Source organism: Sinohyriopsis cumingii, chromosome 12 (genome assembly GCF_028554795.1).
Source record: "Sinohyriopsis cumingii isolate HCF-2022 chromosome 12, ASM2855479v2, whole genome shotgun sequence".
Lineage (NCBI taxonomy): Eukaryota > Metazoa > Mollusca > Bivalvia > Unionida > Unionidae > Sinohyriopsis > Sinohyriopsis cumingii.
The window spans coordinates 105,609,704-105,625,478 of NC_142972.1; the positions used below are offsets into that span (position 1 = coordinate 105,609,704).

Here is a 15,775-nt window from a genome sequence, read left to right on the forward strand (position 1 = left end):
AAAAGGTCTACAAATAAATTTTAATACATTTTTTTATACTTGTTTAACAGATTTCAAATTGACTATAGCACGTTGAATTCATGAAAAAATCTCGACTTTATATTCTAGCTTCTATCAAATTCCCATGAGGAGGCCAAATGTTCCTCAATTATTAAAATGGGCATAGTGGCTGATTCATTGATTTCTTCAGATTAATACCATACGTGATTAATCTGTCTACAGTCTACAATCTACAATGAATAAAAACAAAATATGATGATGCAAGACTATAACTTTCTTGGCCAGAGCTCAACCCGTTTAGGTTTAAACTGGTGGGCTGTTGACGGGCGATCGAGTGTGTGCCATATCAACGCGCCGACTAATTTCCTATTTTTTGATTTATTAAATTTATTGTAAAAAATAACATTGTTGACGTCAATTTATCTTGAACTCCCCCTACCCCATGTCAACATTTGTCAAACTTCTTCAAACCCCCTCTCCCCTATTTTGTTGACATAATTAATGGACGACCCCTATATGTATTTCACTATCAACATACTGCAGAGCAACTATGGAAGGTGTACATGCCTGAAATCAATTTCAAGAACAACACAAGCCCGAAACACCTAGTTCACAAATATATCCATATCTTTAAAGAGTAAACAATACTAGCTAAAAAAAGTCACACCATAGCCTTAAGTTAAGAAATTTGCCAGGAACCAATTTACGAAGCAGGACCCTGCAACCTATATGACTGGAAGAACGATGGACATGCGCACTGGCAATAAAAATACACATTGTTTAGCCAATAGCAAATTACCCTAGGTCAAACGATAACAGTTGTCAATTAAACGGTCTGTCATTTTACTGATGTTTCACGATGGAAGAACAAAGGAAACATACTGGAGATAAATCCTTTAAGTGTGCAGTTTGTGGGAAAATGTTTAACCGAATCTGTCATTTGTCCACACATTTTAGGATACACACTGCTGAAAAACCATGCAAATGTGATATTTGTGGTAGATCTTTCAACGTGAACTCTAATTTGACCAGGCACATGAAGATACATACTGGCGAAAAACCATTCAAATGTAATATATGTGGAAAATTGTTTGGCGAGAGCAGTACTCTGACGGAACACATTAGGATACATACGGGTGAAAAACCATACAAATGTGAAATTTGTTACAAAACGTTTACCGCTAAATGCCACTTGACTGTACATGAAAGGATGCACACTGGCGACAAACCTTTCAGATGTGAAATATGTGGAAAACGTTTCAGCCAGACTTCAAATTTGACAACTCATTTGAGGATACACACTGGCGAGAGGCCCTTTAAATGTGAAATATGTGGAAAATTGTTTTGTCAGGGGTCTGAATTGTCTACACATTTGACTAAACATTCGGGTGAAAAATCATACAAATGTGAAACATGCGGAAAATTATTTCGTCACAGACATTATTTATCAACACATATGAGGATACATACTGGTGATAAACTGATAAAGTGTGAAGTATGTGAGAAATTGTTTAGCCGGAGGTCTGATTTGTCAACACATTTGAGGATACACACTGGCAACAAACTCTACAAATGTGACATGTGTGAGAAATTGTTTTGTCGTATATCTGATTTGTCCATACACTTGAGAATACACACTGGTGACAAAACGTTTGTATGTGAAACATGTGGAAGACTGTTTGGGTGGAGGTCTAGTTTTTTGAGACACTTAAAAATTCACAACAGTGACATAATTCACGAAACTGTTTGCCCTGAGACAAATACTTTCACCAATTTTGAACATTTGGAATAAACTTGCAGATAATTCTTATTCAGCTATATTACTTAGTATCTAACAGAGCACTAGACCAGCAAGTTGTTCTCCAGTCAAACAAAAAGAAAAGGTGGAGAACAACTTGCTGGTCTAACAGAGCACATGAAGATTTAACCTTTGCTACTAAAGTCTGACAAAGCCTGACAGTTAGGCTTTTTGTGCTTTTGTTATGCTTTGTCAAACTTCGACAGATTTGTTGAGTTTGTCAACATGTTTGGTAACTCAGTAGGACGTACTTAGAGATACGGCAGTTTCTTTCCATAGTTTATCCCATTAGGACATTATTAACTAGTAACATTTAAAATATGATGTTGTCTTATATTTTTATTATCCAGATTTGAAATTTGTCCCAATTTGCAGTTAGTTAATATATTTTACCTTAATCTTCTGTTTTTATTTGATTTATTCATGAAACTCATATTGCAACATAAATATACCTTACTAATGTGGATTTTGTCTGACTTTGTGTGCCTTTGTTGTTTCTTTGAATTTAGACAGATCATATTATCTAGATTTTTGTTAAGAAAGAAATTCATGAATCTTTAGAACATATACTGATAAATTGCATTTTCTATTGATAAGTCAGATTAATAGTCTATAAAATAATAACAAACATTTCAAATGAGACTTAGCATTACATTATCATAATTTGAATTCGAACTTTGTTGCCCAATTTTTTGTTGTTTAATTGGCATCGTTATTTTGAAAACTAGTCTTTTGGTTTGGTTAATTTATTCTTGAATATCATTTACACTTTAAATACACTTTTCTAATTGACCGATAGCCTCTTGTTAATCATGCTGTTTGATTAACCAATCAGCAAACACATTTTTGACACACTCCATGCATCGTTTATGTCTGTCATTTTCCTTGGACAAGCTGACTGTCTCGATAATAAATTGGCTATCATGAATACTTAAATATCTTGCAATGATTGGTAAATGTTTCGATCGATCATGATAAAATGGAGTCACTTGGGGTTTGTAATTCTAACAGTCGATATCTAATACATCTAATTGGAGAAATTAGATTTATTCTTTAACCGAGATCTAGATGAAACTTAGAAGGATAAAAACTTATTTTTGCACGCACAATCAGCTGAACAAGAAAACAATTGATGGCAATTATTGCAAATTTTGCAAGAAAAGTATTAAAAAAGCATGTCCCATCTATAATTTGAAGACAAAAAATAATAAGACAGAAATTTGAAGAAAAAAAAGTAAAAATGAATGTGTGTAGATTATGGATTGAAAACCTGCAATCTTCAGATTTTAATGTGCGTTTTTGTTCATTGTTTGGAAGCACTGAACATCACATTGATTATTTCATAGTTTTAAAATTAAGTCTTCAATTTTGGTTTGTCCCAGGAGTAGTGTTTCCCCGTCTCATTTTTTCAGATGCTTTATTGGTTCTTTATCTTCAGTCATGGAGCAGAAGAAAGGTTGGGATGAAAAGCGTAATTAATATAATGTAGAAATACAAATACAATGGTTTCAGATATTATTTTCTTCTAATATATTAAGCATGTGTTTACACTAATCATTGGTCAAAATTCCATCTCACACTCTGAACAGAACTTTATAATTATTACATACAACAGTATACTTCTGTGCCCTAACTATTTATGGGTTTGTTATATATTTTTAATTCATTTACCTTTTGGGTAACATAAACAAAAGTCACCATAATTTATTGAAAATATAACTGAAATCTAAATACATTAACATATTTTGGAGTGAATTTCCTTTACACATTTATTTCCCAAGTGGCTTTAAAACTGATTTTCATCATTTACTGAAATAAAACAATACGAATTTGATATACATATATAAATATTGACTGCTGTAATATAATTTATGCAACTTGGTTATTTTACATTTTTTAAGAATAATAGCAATCCTTTTTAACAAACTTTTCAATGATATTGAAACAAATTTCTTTGACAAAATAGTGTTTGTCGGAGGTTAACTGCTTGTCATGTCATATGATTCAGTAGGTGGAGAGATCTCTCTTCTTGCATAAGGTAAATTTGACTTTGCATGACTCTGTCATTCTTTGATGGGCTTTGTCAGGCTTATCAGTGTTTAGTTGGACCCAGATTTCACCGATGATACACTGCGTTTCTCAAGAGGATAGGGAGAGTGGATGTTCTGAAGGTTATGGCTTCATCACTTAGCTAGAGCAGCATCTTTTTGAGGAGAAATATTATATGTAAGTGGAAATTTTCTTAACTTAGTGTTTGTATGTGGTGGTGCTGTTTTGGTCAATAGTTCTTCGGTATTACATGGACAAGCTCATGACCCTTGCATTAAGTAAGGGGTCCTAAGTGGTCTAAAGTGCTCTGCGTTACGGATCACTGCCATCTCACCTCTGCATGGGTTCAAGTCTCAGATTCAGCCAATGTGGGTATGTGAGAAAGCTTGTCAGTAGCTTCTCGTGTGTCGGTGGTTCTTTCTGGGGTTTTCCAGGGTTCTTCCTCCACCATTAATACTGGCCGCAATGTATAGCCTATCGTGTACTGAAAAATGGCTCTAAACCACACAACAACAATAACCATGCATTAAGTATATATATATATATATATATATATATATATATATATATATATATATATATATATATATGATACATTAATGATGCATTACTGTTAGTTCATGCATTGTGATTAGCTCAGTTATGATGCAGATTTTCAGAAATTATTGTTGTTGTTGTAGGGTTAAACACCATTTTTCAGCACAAGATAGGCTATACATGGTGGCCAGTATAATTGGTGGAGGAAAACCCCGGGAAGAACCACCAACCCACGAGAAGCCACTGGCAGGCTTTCTCACATACCAATGTTAGCCGAGGCTGAGACTCGAACTCACGCAGACAGGTGAGATGGCATTGATCTGTAACGGTGAGTTCTTTAGACCATTCAGCCACTCGGGACCCCTTCAGAAATTGTAATGTTTATTTATTTTAGGTGTTACATATATACTAAATAATTGGAGCAGATATTTCAAACTAAGAACCAGTAGAGAAGATATGAGCCTGATATTGTGTTATAAAGATAGAATATGTCAATTATTTAATCCTGAAATTCAAATTGGCTGTCTCTTTATGAGAGTGTAACCAATCTGTGTTGCATTATGATAAAGGATCATACTTTCTTTTCATCTATATGGACATACAGAAAAAAACAGAGAAAGCTTTTTCTTATGTAAGTGGATTAAATATTAAACTTTATTTATGTCGGATATAGCAATCTTTATAAGCAGTTGAAAAGTCACCATAGTTTTTTGTCATGATATGCGTAATAGGTAATGTGATAAATACCATACTACATGGTATGATATGACATTATCATGACATAGGTAATGTGATAAATACCATACTACATGTTATGATATGACATTATCATGATATTGTTTTATGTTTTGAAGCAAATGTTTATATTCATCATGAAATTTTTGTTTAAGATTCTGTAAAAATTAATGATAATAAATACATAAATAAATACATAATCTTTTTGTAATCCATTAGTGTAAGAAAGAGCATCAGAGTAACTTAGAGAGAAAACATCTTCTCAAAAGTCATAGACCTTTTAGTATCGGTTTAGAAATCGTGAATAGAATATCTAATATCAATGTGAAATATCAAGTGAGTATCAATGTTAAAAACAAAACTTAACAAAACATATATTTCTTGTCTCATTGCACAGAACTGGAATTACCGTTTCAATTAACTCTTTGTTATTAATTATTAATATGGGCCTGTACTTGTCTGAACTCACTGAGAGGTAGCTGGATACTAAACATTTTAGTAAAATTAAACTGACAAGATCCAGTTAGTTTTCAAATAGATTTTCTATAATTAATTTTACTTCTTAAGTTAAAAATGCTTGGATTCCCATTTAAATAGTGATATTAATGCTTGGATTCCCATTTAAATAGTGATATTAATCTCAACCAGCAGTAGAGTATGGAAATGGTGTATCCAGAAAATTGTCTATCATTCCTATAAAAGGTGCTGCTAGAGTGCTCTGAATTAGATTTAATAATTCCATTATCTGATACTTTTTAAGTCTCACCTACATATTGTATGATTCAGTTGAACAAAATGAAGCAACCAGATCAATAGGCCGTGATGTGTTACAGTAGAACAAAACCTGACTGGAACTGGGGATGACTAGACCATCCCAACAGATGGGGGGACTTCCTCAACATCCATTCAGTCATCATTTTCCCCAACTTAAGTTGTCGCTTTTGAAATGGAAATAGTAAGGTAGTGCTTAAAACATCCAGTGCCTGGAGCCCCTCTAAAATCAGATTGGATTCCAACTGTATTCTAATTGAAGTGCTCTTTCAGCTTACGGAGAAAAAAATTGCCTGAGAAAGCTTTGATCATGCTTATGGAATGCTGGGTTTTAATTAAAGTTACAAAGACTGGTATGATAAAAATATTTATCCCCATATAGGCCCCAAAACCTTTGTTAAGATCATCTGCTTACCCTACTTAAAGCTGTAATCTTTGAGTACACTGCAAAGCATGTGACCTAATGGGAACCAGATTACCTGTGTTACCGATAATTATTGCTGACATGGTTCCAAGTTACTTGTGACTCTGCATGATGTTTTTAATGATGTCATAATTCTGCTTCATAGTTGACATGTATTACTTTTGCAAATTAAAATATATCAAAAATTGGGAAAATTGTATTTTTACACATTCAATGCATGCATTACATAAACCAGTTAGAACCAGTCTACAAGGGGCAGGAACTGTACCAGCAGTCATTACGCTTTGGTGCAATGATACATGTCTGTCTGATCGGATTAAGCTAACATGTGTACACAATAATCTTTTAAGTGATGACCTTATTTTTGTAATCTGTTGAAGTTAGGCTCAATGCAGAATGTTTTGAGGTGTCATAGGCAAGTAGTAATTGGGGCCACTTTAGCGTCAACGGGAATTAGCATTACAAAAACGCCTGGGCCACTTTGGCGTCAACATTTTTAAAATCACAATGGGCGACGATAGCGTCCAGACAAAAGTTTGGGTTTTATATAGGGACAATTGGAATCGAACAGGTGGGTGACGTCACGGTACTGGATATTGGCAACAATGTTGCAAGGGTCTGACCCGAATATGCGCTACTCTATGGAGAGACAAATACAGCAGAGATATATACATATAAATATATAGCACACAGACATAGATTGATGAACATCAATCTATCACACAAACAACTATACAACCGACTAAAAAAAATTAGGCAAAGAGCAAATTTTTTCGAGGCATATGAGTGGTCCTTAAAAAGGGCTTTTCGGCTTATTCCATTTTCATACAAACTCAAAATACACTATCCACACAGAAGGAAGAGGAAGTAAAAAAAAATTACTATCCACACACGGGAAGGAGCAAAAAACAAACCTCAAATATACTAATCACACACGGAAGGAGAAGAAATAAATCACAATATCTAATATCCACACAAACGTAAGCAAACGCATACAAACACGATATCTACTATCCACACAAACGTACGCGAACGCATACAAACGCACACACCACAGAGAGAAGAAGAAAAACAAACCCAAAATATAATAACCACACAGAGGGAAGAGGAAGAAGAAGAAAAAAATTCTACTATCCACAAAGAAGGAGGGAAGAAAAAAAAAACACATTACAGTATCTACTATCCGCACATAGGAAGGAGCAAATAATCAAACCCAAAATACACTATCCATACAAACGTACGCGAACGCATACAAACACTGCTACCCACACGAACGCACACACACACCCACACACACACACACACACACACACACACACACACACCACAGAGGGAAGAAGACCAAAAAAAAAAAAAAACAACATATACAATACACACAGAGGAAAGAGGAAACCTATTATATACTATCCACATACGGGAAGGAGAAAAAAACAAACAATATCTACAAACGTACACACATGCATATAAACACACACTCTACTATTTACACACAAGGGAAGGGGAAAAACACAATATCTATCATCCTCACAAACATACGTGCATCCATACAAACACACTCTATTACCCACACAAACGTACGCCCACGCATATAAACAAACAAGCAAACACACACCAGGAAAAGGAGTGCGTGTTTGTAATCACACTGGTGGTTGTAGCTGACGTTGTGGTGGTGGAGGCGTCCTCACCTCAGGCTTGAATTCACACAGAGGACTTAGTATGAGGTGAGGCAGAATCGTTCGTTTGTTTTCCTTCTCCTATTCTTTCTTTGTTTCCTTTTCCTCCTCCTCTATCCTAACACTTTCTGCTAAAGCCTCCATTGCCAATTCATGTAGTATGCGCCTGGTATACTCCAGGTAAATCTGAAGTTCCAAGAGTTTTACGATTTTACTCATTTTTCAAGTTGATGAATCAACGATGGTAATCCAGCCTGATGAGTTTTTCCCCTTATATTTGTCAAGCACGGACGTGAAGGAAAACATCCCCTGATACCAAAACTTGTATGACCCATATCATTACCAAAATAAATACGGAAAGCATGGATCTAAAAGAAACAATCACATTTTACCGACAATCACGCACAAAAACACACTGACTATTTGGCAAGAATGGGAATGGAAGTGGTGATAGACACATCTTTATTGTTGGACATAAAACAAAGAAAAAAGAAACGAAGTGCTTATAGACGCGCAAAATAATACGATTGGCAACTGAACTAGTATCTCTTTTCTAGAGTATTGGGGTAGCCCTGCAAAGGGCTGTTTTGTGGACGGGGAGTTATGTCAATTTTTATCGTCTAAGATTCCGTCACGGTTTGGCGGCAGGCTTTTCCACAGGATAAGGTCTGCTTCTTCGGAATGAGAAGGAGAACTATTTCGTGTCCACATGGCAGACGACAAATCTTGTCTGGTTTCTGCTGTTGTTGCTGCTGTTCTCCCTGCACCCACTACTTCTGAAGTCTATAATTCTTCGTCCATTTTTCTTTTTACTTCTCGATTTCCTCTCTGAGGGTCTCTTCTCTCAGGCCATTGACCACTTTCAGCATCCTGATATTTTCTAGCTCTTCCGGTTTGGGTATTAGGATTTGCCTGACACGATGTAAATGCACGTAGGCTTCATGTAGTTTAGTTAAAGTAGATGCCATCTTCATAGGTGAATGAGTCAACAATGAATGTTCAGACTGGAGTCTGCCTCGCTTTATATGGTTCAAAGGCGGACGCGATAGAAAACAGTCCTACGATTTTTGTTGGGTCGGTACGCTATGATTGTTGATTATAGGATGGGGGATAGAGATATGTCAAAGAGCATGTATAATGAAAAAAAATTGAAAACCAATCAGAGCAACATTTTTCAAATTACAACTTTTTTATTCAAACAACAACAACGAACAATTAACTATAATACATTTTTTCAAACAAACAATTTATCAAATAACAAACTAGTTTTGGCAAGCAGCAGAGAGGGTGAACAGACCACTTAGGGGAATGGTCACCCTTGTGTTTTACCAAAAAAAATAGTGACCACTCATAGAGGTCAATTACCACGTCTACGATTATTGTTTGTCCCAAACAGAATTGTAGACGCCCCTCTCTGCTGCTATCAATATTGGGAATCATCATCTGAATCATGGGAATCTTCAACTGTTTCATCTTCATCTGAATCTTCGGAATTTGTTCTATGTTTCAAGTAATATTCAAGTTCTGATGGTGGTTTTTCTATTTTTGGATTTATGTTCTTTCTGTGTTTATAATATATCATCAAACTTCTGTATTCCTCTTTTGCTGATATTAATTAAATTATTATGTTATAATAAAATGATACATCCAGAATCTCATACTGCAAGAACAGCTCGAGAACGATTAGAAGCAATTAAAAAATTTCTTCCTGTCAAAGACTCATTTAGAAAAAATCTACAAGCGCAGCAAGAATCAAAAGTTGAGTACGAAGAAGACACTAAAAAACTATTTAAACCCGTCACTGCAGCTACTAAGAAAGCTGCAGCGGCTGTTGAAAAAACTATATGGGGAGATATTAAAGAGGAAGATGAGAAGAGGAAAAAGGGTATTTTTCCGGTATTAGAACAAACTGCGGCGCAGGCTGAAAAAATAGCAAGAAGAACTAAACAGACAAAGAAGATTTTACGAGACCTTCCAACTGGCATAGCTGCGGCTCAACCTCCACCTGTTGGTGAGGAAATACTTGAAGGTATTGGAGAACTTCGTACTGAAGTCGCCGATGTGAGAAAAAAACTTGCATCTAAATCCAAACCAGCAGGAGAAGACGTAGAATTAATTGCAAAATTTAACGAAGGAGTTGTTGAGGAAATTAGAAAAACTGAAAGAGAGAGATTACCTGAGATGATATTAGATAATATATCTAATAAATCTAGTATTTTAAAACCCCGTCATGAAAAAACAAATGATGATAATTTCATTAAATGGATATATCGCGTATATTACAACAAAAAACAAGCTAGAGGTCTAGAATACGAAAGACTTAAAGAAGAAGTAAAAAGACTTTATAGAGAGAGATGGGAACAACTAGAACAAGGAGAGTCCTCCCAGTATCAGCTTCCTCCACCTCTGCAACAAATAGAACAACAACAATCTTCGCCGCAGCAAAGGTTGAAGTCGGAAATTAAAAGGACTAAAGAGCTAATTAAATTACTCCCCTCGAAGAAAATTTCTGCACCGGTTGTAACATTTACACCGACAGGTTCACCACATGGATTTCGAGAAGGTGACTCACCCCCGGCCACCACTGAAGTACTTACTCCGGTAATGCAACCACCAGTATTTAAAACACCTCAAGATGAACCTAAAACAGGACGTGGTTTATGTCCTGATAATATCATCAATGACGTATCACGGTTAGAAGTTCTCATAGGAGGAAAACGTGCCGGAAATAATTCACCAGAAATAACCAATGAAGCAGCTGATATTTGTCGGCGACTATTTCAAGGTGGTATCATGGATATCGGCGTTTACCGAGAACTTATTGATGAGCTCGTTGATGACTAGTTGTTAGATAAATGGTAAATAAAATAAGATGATTGTGCATGATAATCATCGTAAACCCACACAGGTTAGAGCGGTAAACTCACGATTACCAATCTATAGTGTTATTTACGGAAATGGACTTGGTGATGTCATTCGGGGATTATTCACGAGGATAGCTCCCAAAGTAGCACCTGTTGCAAAACAATTATCGATGAAGGCTATTGATATTGTTCGTGATAAAGCTCCTGGTGCAATTGTCAATGTTGCTGGTAAGGCGTTCTCGGCGATCAAGGAAAGACTAGCACGATTATTGCGACGAAAACAACAACCACCGGTGAAACTGGCAAGTACTGAGGTGATGCCTGCAGATGTCAGTAAAATAATAAATCAGGCTGCAAATCAAAAACTAGCGGCGATATCTGAAGAAGCAGAAAAAAATATAACAGCAAATTTAATAGCAGGGAGCGGTCTTCGTCGACGATGATCATCATTTGGAAAAATGGTAACTATAATAAAAATGTTCAGGCGCGAATCAGACCCAGTATTTGATATGGAGGCACCTGTCCTTAAGTACGAGTCAGTACGTGATTATCAATTTTATTCCTATGACGCAAGACTACCAAATCAGCGAGGGAGAATCGAATTACAGGTTCATGATACAAGTAGATATTTCTTGCCCGCTGAGGCGTTTATTGAAGTAGAAGGTAGACTTGTAACGAATGTTGTAGCTAATACGCCATATGCTGCTAATTTGCGTGTTGGTTTTGTCAACAACGGGATTATGGCATTATTTAGTGGCGCCACATACATGATTGATGGAAAAAATATTGAATCAATTCAGAATGATGTCGACGTTGCTACAACAATAATTGGTCTGGCGAGATATTCTGACGACTTTACAAGATCAGCTGGTCCAACAATGATGTTTGCCAATGATATTACTGACAACGCTGATCATATCAGGTATGCTAAAATACGGACACCACAAAATACTGCATCTGATCCACAACCGGTTGCTGATGGTCCTGAATACGCAGCCAGACCAGCTGCTGCTTTTGATATTGTAAAAGGTGATAGCACGACTTTCAACTTGGGATTTGTAACACGCCAAGCAGCGCTGTCGGGAGATGATAGAAATTTTTCGTGTGCAATTCCATTATCTCACATCTTTGGATTTTGCAGAAATGTTAGAAAAGTCATCTTTGGAGCTAAACACACAATTGTGCTCGTAAGAAAAGGTGATGATAATGATGCAATCTGGCGAGGTGCTGGTGTTGCCGAGGGTAAAGTAAATATATCAAAACTTTCACTATGGATGCCAGTAATGACTCCATCTATTACTGAGGAACAAAAATTACTATCTTTTATGGATCAAGGCGGTAAATCATTGCTATCATGGTTAACAGTAACCACAGATGCTGCTCAAAGCAATATTAATGGTTTATTTACATGGCATATAGCATCACAACAGGGTGTTTCTGCACCACGACATATTTTTATTGCATTGCAAAATATTAACCGGATAAATGATCAAGAACAATCACATATGATATTTGATAACCTTGGAGTTAGTGAAGTTTCTTTACGGATAAATGGACATCAAGAACCAGCCGAGGATATACAACTAAATTATGCACAAAATCATGTAGCGCGCGCATATCATCGTTTGATGTCATTTATGGGACGTGATCAAAATATAGATACCGGTTTGCAAATATCACAACTAGATTTTACAGGTCTATATCCGATTTATTATTTTTCACTAGAACATCTTGATTTATCCAAACAATCTGTTGTTGATATACACTTTCGAGCTCATATTACTAACCCACCAGCTGGTGGTGCCTTTTACAGAGCGATCGCGGTCATACTTAGCGACAAGGCCATGTTACTTGAAGGTGGTAGTGGTCGAATGAGGGTTGTTGATGCACCGGTGGAAAATCTTTAATCGTGTTATTTAGAAAAATATATTTTATATAAAAATGTCGTATAGTCATGTTAATGTTACTCTGACCCCGGGTCAGGTAAAAAAGCTTCAATCAAAAACCGCCAACAAATGCGGAACTAAAATATCACTAAAACGAGATCATATTAGTGGTGGTCCAAACAAATTATCGTTGACAAATAATCAGATTAAACATTTCAATAAAGCCCTAGAATCAAAAACTGGAGTTCAATTCCATCTCTCCCCGAGCGCCATCAAAGACATGGTTAAAACGGGTGGTATATTCCCACTACTTGCGGCCATTCCGGCATTAATAGCTGCGGCTGCTCCAGCCGTAGCAAAAGCGGCCGCGTTAGGTGCTGTTGGAACAGCCGCTGGAATGGCACTAAAGAAAGCAACAGGAAAGGGATACAAAAAAAAGGGACGCGGTCTAAGATTACCGGGATCTCGTTGGGGGAGAGGCCTAAGGCTTCCAGGATCATTTCGTTAGACGTTCCAGCATCAAATTTTGATTTACTTGATGCTGCTAAAAAATTAAAAATATCTGCCTTTAGAGGTGTTTTATGCGAGATCAATTACCGAAACAACCAAACAAACTAGAAACAGGTATTATTAATCTTGACAAACGTTCCGGACCCGGTACTCATTGGGTATCATACGCGGTTGATCCGCGTGGAATTGTTTATTTTGATTCGTACGGGTTAGCTCCACCTGTTGAATTTATCAAGTATGTCGCACCACTTCACGCAACAACCTCTGGTTACAAAGTTTGGTATTCAACGCTACCCACACAAACAATGACAGATCCGCCAATATGCGGCCGTGAAGTAATTAATGTACTCGACGCTATATCAAAATCATCCAGGCCGCCACATAAAGTCGTGCACGATTATACAAGCAACCGATATGTTGCGCGTAAAGCATTTTAAACAACGGATCTTATTATAATGGTTGATATTTACGGAAGATCTTCTACTAGTAAGAAAATAAAATCCGACGTTGATCTGTCAAAGTATGCGACTAAAGATGACCTCGCTGATATTATGAACCTTGCTGGAGTTGATCCAGATGAGGTTGTTATTTTTCAAGATCGATATGGTAAACTAAAAACCAGCAATATCAAATGGAATGATATAGTCCGGCGAGTACTTGGTGCAGTTACAGATAATATTCCCGTGTTTACTGATAGCGGCAAAATCAGAGATTCAAGTATGTCACTTAAAACCATTAGAGATGAAATTGCAAAAAGTGTTGCTAATCGCGTGAGAAACACCGGTGACACAATGACAGGTGAACTTAGCATGAACGGGAACAAAATAGTAGTTTTAAAAGATCCAACATCTGACGAAGACGCAGCAACAAAAAAATACGTCGATGTCAACTATGGCACCGTAGACGGTAAATTATCCACGTTACGGGCTGAGTATGACGTTCACGCAGGAGCTTTTGGAAGATTTCGAAGAAATTTTCAAAAAATCGATGATACCATAGATAAATTCTTCGGTACTCCACGCGCCATTGACATGAAACTCGTTGATATCAAAACTGACCTAGACACGATCAAACAAAGACAGCAAAACATCGTAGCGGGAATTCCTGAGATTGTCAGCAAAACCAATTTGATTAAAATTCCAGCTGCAATAACTCCCGGGCATATCACAAACATCGTATGCACGGTATCATCGGGATTTGCAACATGGTCGCAGCAAAATAATACTATCAAATATACCGCAACAGTCACTGGCGTGTACAGGTTGTCTGTGTTCAGTGCTGCAAAATTTGAAATATTTACAACGTTTCCATGGCGTCATTCCACAGACAGGTTTTCCGGGGTTGTATCTGTTGTATTAAATAGCGGAACCGAAGAAATATTTATTCTGGAAGCAGATGATAAGAAATTAACCGCAACATCCTTCTGGTGGTGTTTGGAATTTGTAGCTGAAACACCTCAATTGGTTACTGTATAAAAATATATATGGACGGTGCACAATACAGATACAATCAAGCGCGTGAATGGCAGGCGGCGCTAAAAGATCAAGTTGATCAATATACAGTAAAAGTAAAAAAATATCGACGACGATTGGTTATCGTTGATGTGATTGTTTATTCAGTATCCGCTGTTGTTGCTGGAACCGGTGTCATATTATCAGCGTTGACAACGATGGCACCAGTAGCTGTAACTATCTGTATTTCAGCAGCAACAACTATTGCAGGTGTGCTTGGTATCATCACAAAAAAAATATGTACTTGTACGAACGAAAAATTATCCGATTACAAAATAAAATTACATACAGCGACGGTAGCATACTCGAAATTATCCTCGTTGTTATCAGCGAGTCTCAGTGATGGAATTATATCTGATTTCGAATTTTCAATGATAACCAAAATATACGATGAAGGTATTAAAGATACAAGTATCAATAATGACAGAATTACTCCAGCAGATCGTGACCAACACAACTCCGCCAAAGATAACGATGATCTCGGTAAGTTCAACTAATCCTGAATTTAGTGTTAATTTTCCTACTGCAATTCCAGTAAAAGAAATAGCACTAGCACAATTACGAGTATATTACAGCTGGCCAAATATCAGATCAAAATCATTTAATGGTACACCAGCAAATAATTCGCTCGTATTTACTAACAACAACAAACCCGATGAAACACCTGACTGGGTTGTTGTTGGAATACCAACCGGCAGTTACGAGATTGAAGAGATCAGTGAGGAATTTGCGCGTAGAATAAAATCAATAACGGGAAAAGAATCAAAAATATCAATTAATGTTCATGAGCCGACGTTGTCCTCGACGGTTGAAATAAACTCGCCTGATTATGCCGTTGATATTTATCAGTCCACGATAAGATCCGTACTAGGTTGGCCTGAAATATCACCACCGATAACACCGATACCACCAGAACCGAAAAAGTCTGATTATGTCACGGATAGACAATCATATCATGAAATTAATCCATCATACGGGGAAAGACTACGTATTATAAAAAATAAATCAATGCTTCAC

General features: G+C 36.6%; 1 protein-coding gene across 1 annotated transcript; it reads left to right on the plus strand.

Moving 5' to 3' along the window:
- The first annotated feature begins 784 nt into the window (after positions 1 to 784).
- LOC149787181 (uncharacterized) lies at positions 785 to 4,366 on the plus strand. Its single transcript, XM_089977686.1, has one exon. The coding sequence runs from the start codon at positions 860 to 862 to the stop codon at positions 1,790 to 1,792; it is 933 nt and encodes a 310-aa protein (XP_089833812.1). The 5' UTR covers positions 785 to 859; the 3' UTR covers positions 1,793 to 4,366.
- The last annotated feature ends 11,409 nt before the right edge of the window (positions 4,367 to 15,775 follow it).